The 10,414-nt window shown below is 28.9% G+C and overlaps 1 protein-coding gene and 1 long non-coding RNA gene across 3 annotated transcripts; one reads left to right on the forward strand and one right to left on the reverse strand.

Moving 5' to 3' along the window:
• The first annotated feature begins 5,886 nt into the window (after positions 1-5,886).
• On the forward strand, positions 5,887-8,444 carry LOC121221122 (type IV inositol polyphosphate 5-phosphatase 7). Of its 2 annotated transcripts, none has more exons than XM_041101643.1 (7): positions 5,887-6,097; positions 6,179-6,254; positions 6,338-6,448; positions 6,553-7,176; positions 7,409-7,675; positions 7,766-7,955; positions 8,036-8,444. In XM_041101643.1, the coding sequence occupies exons 1-7, from the start codon at positions 5,989-5,991 to the stop codon at positions 8,144-8,146; spliced, it is 1,488 nt and encodes a 495-aa protein (XP_040957577.1). In that variant the 5' UTR covers positions 5,887-5,988; the 3' UTR covers positions 8,147-8,444. The 2 variants fall into 2 exon arrangements, with proteins under 2 accessions (XP_040957577.1, XP_040957578.1); XM_041101644.1 differs by having other exon boundaries at positions 8,051-8,444.
• LOC121221123 (uncharacterized) lies at positions 8,095-9,776 on the reverse strand. The gene is made up of 2 exons (XR_005918492.1): positions 9,525-9,776; positions 8,095-9,087 (listed from the first exon to the last, which is right to left on the reverse strand). It is a non-coding gene; the product is annotated as an uncharacterized lncRNA (long non-coding RNA).
• Between the last annotated feature and the right edge of the window lie 638 nt (positions 9,777-10,414).

Consider the following 10,414-nt stretch of genomic DNA (forward strand, 5'->3'; position numbering starts at 1 on the left):
TTCAAACATAATGTACTAAAATAATGTAAAATTAGAAAATAATATATTTTTTAAAAGTAACAAAATCCAGGGAAAACAATAGGAACAAAGGGTCAAAATAAGAGTTTTTATTTAAATTTATTTAAAAAACACAGTAAATTAATACATTTCAAAAATAATGTACTAAAATAATGTAAAATAATAAAATACGAAAATAATATATTTTTATTGAAAGTAATAAAATCTGGGAAAAAAATACGAACAAAGGGCCGAAATAAGTTTTTTTTTTAAATTTATTTAAAAAACACACTAAATGAATACATTTCAAACATAATGTACTAAAATAATGTAAAATAATAAAATTAGAAAATAATATTTTTTAAAGTAATAAAATCCGAAAAAAACGATCAAAGGGCTGAAATACGAACATGTTGGTGCCGCCTCTGCCACAGGCACTTTTGGTGCCGCCTGTGGTAGGCCCATCACCCATATTTCTGCTTTTTTTTTGTACTATTTTGGTAAATAAAAAATAAGATATACTATTTTTGTTTTTTATTTTTTTATTTTTTTAAGATTATTTTAGTAAAAAACCCTGTAATAATAGAAAAGACATTTAGTTTGTTCACTACTAGTGGATGTAAAATGTTATTTTTAATTATTTTATTATTTTAATAAAAAAATTGTAACATTTTAAACTCGTTTAAAGAATTTTTTTTATAGAAAATAATTATTCTAATATTAAACTTAAAATGTCGATTGAGTTTTAGTTTAGTTAACATCAACATTGTTCCCAGTACAAGAGGGTGTGAGTTTGAGTGCACTAAAGCACATTATCCTCTTATTTAAGGGTTAGAAGTTTCTATGGGTAGTTCTAAACATTGTATCAAAAAATAAACACTATAAATCGTGATACTACACTCATATAATATATATAGAAAACCTAAAAATGTTTTACGTACACCTAAATAATGAGGGTTAAAAAAAAATCTTAATTCCAAATCAATCTCATTATAATTTCATCCTTATAGTCTCTGTTTTCACACTAAAAGAAGATTATTTTGTCATCCCTAGATTGGTCCCAATGAATAAGGACAGGTAATGACTCATTCATCAAAATAATTAAAATGAGAAAGACATATATCTACAAAGAGCAGAATATATCATTTTCATCTTGTTAGAATGTAAGCACCTCATTAATGCCTCTTTGTCTCATCTCAATAGACAATATCCCTTCCCCCTCTCAATATTAATAAGCAGTAAAAGAAATTAAAAAAAAAACATAATCTATAAAAATTTTCATCAATCCATAAAAAAAACAAACTCTATGTAACAAAATACAATATATGTCATATTTTCTATTTTGAATATCAGTTATTTTTATTTTTGGTGGGTCTTTGTGAAAATTCATATGGATGGCATTGAATCCTAATAAGCAAAACAAAGTAAGATTGTTAGGTTGACTTCGAAATTACACACAAAAAAAGTAGTCTCATAAACTTTATTGGTTTATTTTAAAATTTAGACTTGTGTTATGTTATTAATTATTATCAACCCACTGACCCGTTAGTTCGTCAAGTTTTGATTCATATTCTGTATAGATTTACACATGCGTAGTGCTCGCACATTTGTAGTATGAGCAAGCCCAATATAAGGATGCGTAATACATAAAATGAGTTCACTTACACATGGTGTGAAAACTGTGTACACAAACCTACTTCGAGTATACACGTGTTAACCCTAAAATAGGATACATGTCATCGTATATGAAAACCTATTTAACATGTCACATATATGAATAGTGACCGTATTATATTAATATACAAAATTAATTCAGGAACATATAGAAAAACTCTCAACAACTTGAAATTTATATATTAAAATAGAGACATTTAAGTAAAAACATCTCAACATCCAAGAAATTAACTAGAAAAGTAGCTAAAAATATGAAAGATTAATGTAAATAATTTCCAATGAAATATTTGATGGTTTTGTTGCTTGAATCTGTTTTCAAAATATTTTTGACAAATATTTGTTTTTTTTTTGTTTATATTTGAATTTAGATATAAAAATATAATTTTTCCAAAATACATGAATTATTTAAAAACAATAAATTTATCTAGAATGCTGACATCAAATTTATAGTTATATCTAACCTTTTAGACCTCATTCGAAAAACGGAACTTGATGGATACTAGCTATAAATTAAATTGAGTGAAAAGACTATTATCCAAAAAAAAAGGTAAATTACATTAGAGGTGGCCCAACTATACTCAATTTTTTTATTTATCTAGTAATTTTTTTAAAAAAATGATCAATTAATTTTGTTTTTTTTTGAGTCCTTTGTTCGTTAAGTGTGGTTAAATTTTTAAAGAGAAAGTAAGGTGATAGCTTAAAAATTGATATAATAATAATTTTAATTTTTAATTTTTACCTGTTATATCAATTTAGTTATAATTTAAAAAAAAACTAACCCTCAATATTAATATATTATCTCTTTCTAATTTTAAAAGAATTTAAAAAATATATAGAAAATATAAATATTTTCTGAAAATCTAAAATTATAAATAGAAAAAACAAAATAGATAAAAATTAAAAAAAAAAACAATCTACTCCTAAACCCCCAAAAATCTATGTTCTAATAATTATATTCTTCTTATTCATCTAGTTATTTTTGTTTCTTTAATTTAATTCTAATAAATTCTAAACCCCAAAACCTTCACCTTGACTACTCCACCCATTGTCACAACTCTCAAAAATAGATTTGGATTTTTCTAAAATGAATAAAAAAGAACCCCACAAAATTTTAAACTCAAAAAATTGATTTAGAAATTTCTCTTTTTTCTTCTTCTAAGAATGTGAGTTTTCTTATTAGAACTTTGTTTGCCCCTCTTTCCTTCACCAAAGGTGACATTCGTGTTGATTTTGGATCCATCATCCTTGATCTCATCGATCAAGAGTCTAACCCCGAGCCTAAATCCAGGGGGAAAAATTTCTTCCCAGTAACGGTCAATTTTTGATAAAGTTGATGAATTGACTGAAAATCATGGTTTTTTAATTGAAAATGCAAATGGGTTTTCAAAGTCGAAAGTGAGAAGTAAAGATGCAAAGGGGTTATCGAGTTTAGGGAAGAAAAAAGAAATCGAGAATAATTTCGATGGGGGGAGAGAAAAGGATGGAGTGTGACAAGATGTTGAGATTTTGAAGAAACAAATGGTGAAAAACTTGGTAAAGAAATCGAGTCGACTTTTAAAAGGAAATATAAAACGAAAAGTGATAAAGAAAAATAAAAGAATTGGGTGAGAAAAAACTAGATGATGGTGATTCATATGCCAAAGTTTTTTCTTTTTTTGAAAAACAGGAAACCAGTGGATATGAGAGTCAATCAGGATTTTTTTTGGGGTTTGGAACTAAATTAGATTTCTAAAAAGTTATATATTTTTTGTTTTTATATTTACAGATTTTAATATTTTTTAAAAATATATGTATGCTTTATATTTTAAAATTTTAAAATTATGATCAAATTGAAATAATATATAAATATTAAAAGTTAATTTTTTAAAATAATAATTAAATTAAGACGATATGTAAAATTCACCTTATCCTCCCGTTAAAAACTTATCTGTACTAAAAAGAAACAAACCCAATTAAAATGAGTGAATGAACATTTTAAAATTTTTTATAATTAAGTTTAAAAAAATCCAGAAAAAAAAAGGATGACAAAGTATAACCATATGTACAAAAAAAAAAAGGAGCTGTAACCATGATTTTTATTTTTGTTGACAAGATGATGATATGATATCCAAAACAAACCACACAAGTGGAAGGTGTCGTCATAACTGATATGGACCAATGCTGCTCTTTTGAACTGATTGTGATTGAGACTCGATTTTTGGTAGATTCAATAATCTATATATGTACGTATATGCATATTTTGTATTTTTCCCATATTAATTCTATAAATATAAATACGACTCAATTTGTTAGATAGGTTTTATCTTTTTCAGGAAAGATAGATTAAAATCTTAAATTTAAATATAATATAAAAATATTATTTGATACATTAAAGGTGAATTTTTTTTAAATCTACAAGTGAAATTAAGAAACTGACATGCCTTATTTATTTAATTTTTATTCATCTCTAATAGGATATAATATTTTTATTTATTGTCATAGCGAGAATCATGATGTCTAATTTGTGGTTGGAGTCGGGAACTGTAAAATGTTCCCATAAATTGACCATTGTAAAACCAAGATACCTAGAAACAAATAAATACATTCATTTATGGAAATCAATTATTGAATTTATATATATTCAGCTCTAGTTTAGTCATAAGAATAATTGGTCTGCACGAAAAGGAATGGATCTGATGAGAAATAGAAAAAATATCTGAGAGCGGATATATAATGTTCAAGTTGAATAAATAAATGTAAAGAGAATCAACTCCTTAGTTTAATCAAAGTCAATTATAAGAGTTGATGAAACATCATGCCATCTTTTTTATGCTTTTTTTTTCTTGAATTCATGGGGGTCAATCTTAAAAAATGAATAGCTAAGGGAAAACCAAGTTAAAAGAAGTTAAAGTCCTTCAAGATTACATTGCTTTAACATGATATGATACTTTTGCTTTAACATGAAAACTAAACAGTTTGAAGTATTTTAGATTTAAGATTGTTGATACTAAGAAGTGGTGTGGAAAAGATCATGATGACTGCAGGAGACAGTTAATCTTATTTGCGGAGAGTCTTACTCTATCAATGATCAGAAGTTGAGGTTTGAAGGAACGAAGGAGATGATGAGGGAGACAGGAGTTAAATGTGTTAAGTAAAAGAATGAGTGTTTCTACCCTTCCTGCCTGAGGTGAGAGAGGGCTTATATAGTTGGATATAATGGATCAATTGGCCCTTTCCAAGATCCTTGTTAAGTGAAACTATAACATCACTTAAGTTACAAGGTAAAGTATGTTAGTGACAAGTGATGATCATCTTCTTTAAACGATTTATTTATAAAAAATAGTTAATTCACGTGTTTCTGAAACTTTAATATAATAATGTTTGTAGTCAACATAGACCAACAGAGCCAATGCCTAGTAGAATGACGGAGGTAGTACAATTAATGACTGAACTCCTATTTATAAAAAAAATATATCAAAAGTTTAGTTTAAATAATTTATTCATGGCAAACATAAATTAAACTAAAAATGACTTGAGAAAGAATAATGTGCATTGAGTACTTAGTTCCATTTTAGTAAAATCTTTACGAAACCAGGTTTCATTTTTCTTGAGATTTTTGAAAATGTTTAAAGAAAATACTACACTAAGATAAATTAATATAATTCGACATGAATATGTCAACAAATCATAGATATAATATGAATTATTAACATATATAATATTAACCCCTTAAACATAATTATAAAAAAGAAACCAACCAAATATATTAATAATATAAAATTTGAGTTGGACATGAAATAAACTTGTCACGTTACAAATACACAAGACATACGTGACCAGCACTACCACCTAACAGCTCTAATAATCAAACAAAAAAATTTTCTTGATAGAACATTGTGAGGTCCAATTTTTTTCATTTCATTTGATTTTATTTTTTTGGTTCCTTGAGATTTAGGAAATTCAATCATATGCCCAAGATATAAGATGAAGGTTCTCATCATCCTTCAAAGCCTTGACTTTTCATTGTAACTGTTTTTCCCAGTCTCCCTCTCTCATATACTTCAATCTCTTGGGATTATCAAATAAAACTATATGCCTAAACTTCGGGGTTTTGTCTCATTGTTTTAAACTGTTTTTTTCAAGCTCATCTATTAGGTTTACCAGGCGATGAACACTAAGACATTCAACAGGGAAAACTATATTTTTTTGGTTTTATCATAGATTGAGATCGGTGAAATCAGGAAGAAAGCAACAGAAGTTGGACTAAGTTTATTACAATCCTCCTTGTTTTATGGAAAAAGAAATTTGGTATGGAGTTGTTTTCCATTAGGAGTTACAATGAATGACAAGAACCCAAAGTCAAGCTCTGGGAAATTTAGGAAATGGCTCAAAAGGAAGCACAAAAAGAAACAACCTGATCCTTATTACTTACAGGATGAACTTTCAGGTTACTTTTATGCTTGTTTTAGTTTTTTTTTGAGTTTTTCTTTGTTCTTTTTTTTTTCACCATTGGATATGTTTCTTGCAGATGGAGATGATTTCATGGAAGACATTTATGTTAGTTCGTTAGAGATAGATCCATGCACTTCAACTAATGAGTTAAGGTGAGTTTTAAAGGCTTAAACAATAAAGGAAAAAAAAAAGGGGGTTAAAGTTCAATTTAGCTAACCTTTCCTCCATGGCTCAGGATTTTTGTAGGAACTTGGAATGTTGCTGGAAGAGCTCCTGTAGGAAGTTTAGCTGTTGATTTAGAAGAATGGCTGAAACCCCAGGATGCTGTTGATATCTATGTTCTCGGGTATGAAATAATTCCAAAAATTATGTAATGCTGTTTAATCTCTGCTATCATGCAATGAACAGAGTAAATTGTTGAACTGACATTACAAAAGTTTCAACCTGTAGATTTCAAGAGATTGTACCCTTGAAAACTCGAACGGTGATAGGGGCAGAAGATCCAAGAAAAGCAACAAATTGGAACCTGCTAATAGGAAAAGCACTAAACGAAAGTTCTGGTTGCCCTTGGTTGACTCCCATGTTGAATCCAATCTCAAGTGACAGCTACCATTATGTAAGAAATCCTGGTTTAGAAAAAGGAGCTAGTTTTAGTGCAATTTGTGACAATGCGCGGATGAGAGGTAAGCCAATAACTGAACATCGACATCATCAGCAAGCAGTCATTGGAGGCAGCAAATACAAGCTAATGGCAAGCAAGAAAATGGTTGGTGTTTTCATAAGTGTATGGATGAAGGAGGAGTTGGCGACGAAATACAGTGTTTCAAATGTGAAAGTTAGTTCAGTGGCTTGTGGGATCATGGGTTATTTGGGAAACAAAGGTTCAGTTTCAGTTAGTATGTCAATTGAAAGGACCAGCTTCTGCTTCATTGCTGCTCATTTGGCTTCTGGAGAGAAACAAGGCGATGAAGGCCGAAGGAATCATCAAGTTTCAGAGATTTTTAAGCGAACAAGCTTTCCTCGATCAGCCAAAGATGAACACAATCTTCATCCTCTCACCATCTTAGGACATGAGTAAGTAATTCCTCTTCAAAATTGAACATATTTGTAGGCAGAATGTGACATCTAAATCGTCTAGCACTCACAACTACCTTGAATTCCAAACAAAAAAGTATTATCCAGTCGCAACAATTGAACATTAATGTTTGAAATATCATTAGGATAGGAATAACCGAAATCTATGCAAATTAGTTGTATTAACAATCCAAATTCATGAAATAAAACCTTCATCATTTTTATGGAACAGTCGGATATTCTGGTTTGGGGATCTCAACTATAGGTTATACAACTTGGAAGACAATTTAGCTAGGCATTTGATACAGAAGAAAGACTGGAAAGCACTGCAAGAGTTCGATCAGCTTCGAAGGGAACAAGAAGATGGAGGAGTGTTCCAAGGTTGGAGAGAGGGTAACATTGAATTTGCACCAACTTATAAATACTCTTCATCAAATTGTAATCGATACTCAGGTGGCGTTCCCAGTAGATCAGGAGAGAAACAAAGGACTCCAGCATGGTATATTGTGCAACCAACTAATTTTCACAGAATCAAACTCCTTAAACACAGATCTGATTCTATGAGCATGATGCATGTGTCTTGTCACAGGTGTGATAGAATTCTGTGGTATGGAAAAGGAGTGAAACTTTTATCCTACTTGCGAAGTGAAATTAAGTTTTCCGATCATCGGCCGGTCTCTGCCCTATTCTCAACTCAGATAGAAGTCAACAAGTCTAGCAATCCAAGAATTTTTTCCAAGGATACCATTGTTCCAAACATTATGCCTCCAGAACAGATTGTAAGTTCGCTCATTTTAATTACTATAGCCTAACTTTAGCATGTTTTTCCTAAAGTCTGTATATAAGCATATGATGATAGATCTTTCCGTTACAGGGGACAAGCGGAAACTATGAAGAGGGTAAAGCTACGTTGCTATCTTTGATTGTAAAGGATACAGAAGCATCTTCAATACACACGCAAAAGCTGTAGATAAACCTTATGAAAATGGATTCAGCTAATTTATTTAACAGCGGGGCCGGCTGTAAGAAGGCATTATTATTTTACAATCTTCTTTCTTCTCCTTTCCCTCTTGTTTCTTTGGACAGAGTTCCATGACTGGTTATGAGTTAGATCCACAGATGAAAACTAGTTTCTATAATTCAATAAGTGAAAGTAATATTTATCAAGACTATAACAGTGAGCAAGAACAGAGATACATAAAACCTCTTATACAGTATGGTAAGAGATTTGTAAAAGAGAGCAGTAAAGGCTCGAGCATTAGAAATCATTTCAATTTTTTTCAATAAGAAGCTAATATATATATATGTGAAATTTTGCTGTAAAAATCCATTCAGATAATGACATTCTTTTGCACCTTGAGCATTAATGAACAAAGATACTAGGTATTTATATATACCTTATCTTTAGGGCACTAATTATGGCCATACCATAGAATCAACTTTCATAAATGTATAGCCCCAAAAGTTCTCATGCAATTTATATTTAAGGACGTCAACACCATTACAGAAATGTTAGTACGTAAAAGACTTGCAAAAGATGAATTCCCATAATCCATTCATCAAGAAATTAGACCATAACTATTTCAATTTGGATAACGCTCTCTCTAAAACACCAAGGATTGAAGAATTTACAGCAAACCTAATCTTAAAATTGAACTCAACCATTTGGAAAATAAACTAATCTCTGCATAAATTAAAAAGACATAGGTGATGTTTTTATCTTATTTTTGCTTCTTTAATCGTCAAATAATCCATGAAAAAGTTTTAAATATATGTTTAATTACAAAAACAAAAAGTAATCCTTGATTCATTCAGATACGCAAATAATAGAACCAGTGCCGTTTTAGTACCTTAAACTCCTTCATCAGATCCAGCGGTGGATATTTCATCTTGAATCAGAGCAATTCTGGCCTGCGAACAATAGAACAATTATTAAAAATATATGCAAAAAAAAAAGATTTAATTTTAAAACAAATTAGTGAAAATTTTAAAATAAATCTCCCTTTGTTTTCTACAGAGAATAAATGTAGAGAAGCAAAAAAAGAAGACGGAAAAACTGCTTTGCTGAAATTCTAATCTAGTTCTCTTTCATGTTAACAGGATTTAAAAAAAAAAATTCAAAAAAATTATTGATATTTCTGGATTTAAAATATTTAAATAATTTTATTTACCTTTCGCTATTATTGTTTTATCTTATCTTTTAATTATATTTTAAATTTCTTCTTTTGATCTTATATAAGTTTCTATCCATAAATCAGTGAGCTATTTCGTAAGTTTCCTATCACTTCAATTACAACATTTTCTCAAGAAAAAAAAAGATATATGCAACTGTAAAGAGATTATATTACCTCCTCTGGATTTATCTGAAGCAAGCCGAGGTAAAGAAAAGGGAGATTTTGTGGTAGATCTGTTCCCGCCATATTGGCTTTCACTTCCTGTTTTTTACTAAAGAAAATTCAAATTCGAACAAACGAAACGAAGAGTTTTTTGAAAATTAAGATCGTGGTGTGCATCTCTTACGCCTAAGTTGGGAGAAAATTATACTTAGCCCACTGTAGAAGGTTGGGCCTAAGCCTTAAATCAATTGTATTTTTCTAAGAAAAATCAGTTGTATACTTTAATATAGAAATGTTTATGGGTCGATTCAAAAAAATTTTAAGTTGTAGTTCATTTTTATGTCGGTTTATTCAAAAAAATTGGTTTCATTATTTAAAAATTCATAAAATATTTAAAATATATTTTTAGATATATTATATATTTTTTTATTATTTAAACTAAATTCAGAATGTGTAATTTTTTATTATTATCTAAACTCAGTTTAAATCATGTCGAGCCTATCAAGTCGAGTAGACTACTTGGTTTTTGAATATATCTACTCAGTTGAAACTAGTGGATGCCATTGCTGTAAGTGTTCATGTAAGGTCAAATTTCAGCTTGAATAAACATTTTTCTCTATCAAAACCTATTTATTTTTTTAAATTGTATTAAAAATAATTTATATTTGTTTTGTAAATTGTCCAAAACTTTCATAACATTTCCTATAAATAATACATTTTTTTGTCATAACTTTAAAAACAATCATTTTTTATAAATAAGTTATGATAAAAAAAATTTAACTTTTTTATGAATAAGTATATTTTTTTTATAATATATAGTATAGACACATATATAAATTATGTCCATACCTGGCCATAACTTTTTATAAATAAATATATTATAACACTTTTATAACATGTAA

The sequence above is a fragment of the Gossypium hirsutum genome, chromosome D09 (assembly GCF_007990345.1).
Source record: "Gossypium hirsutum isolate 1008001.06 chromosome D09, Gossypium_hirsutum_v2.1, whole genome shotgun sequence".
In the NCBI taxonomy this organism is placed as follows: Eukaryota; Viridiplantae; Streptophyta; class Magnoliopsida; order Malvales; family Malvaceae; genus Gossypium; species Gossypium hirsutum.

Excerpts from the sequence above, each read along its gene's own strand:
- LOC121221122 (XM_041101643.1), top strand. The coding sequence starts at position 5,989 with ATGAATGACAAGAACCCAAAGTCAAGCTCTGGGAAATTTAGGAAATGG. Across the intron at positions 6,255-6,337 it reads ACTTCAACTAATGAGTTAAG|GATTTTTGTAGGAACTTGGA; the intron begins GTGAGTTTTAAA and ends TCCATGGCTCAG. Across the intron at positions 7,956-8,035 it reads TTATGCCTCCAGAACAGATT|ATCTTTCCGTTACAGGGGAC; the intron begins GTAAGTTCGCTC and ends ATATGATGATAG.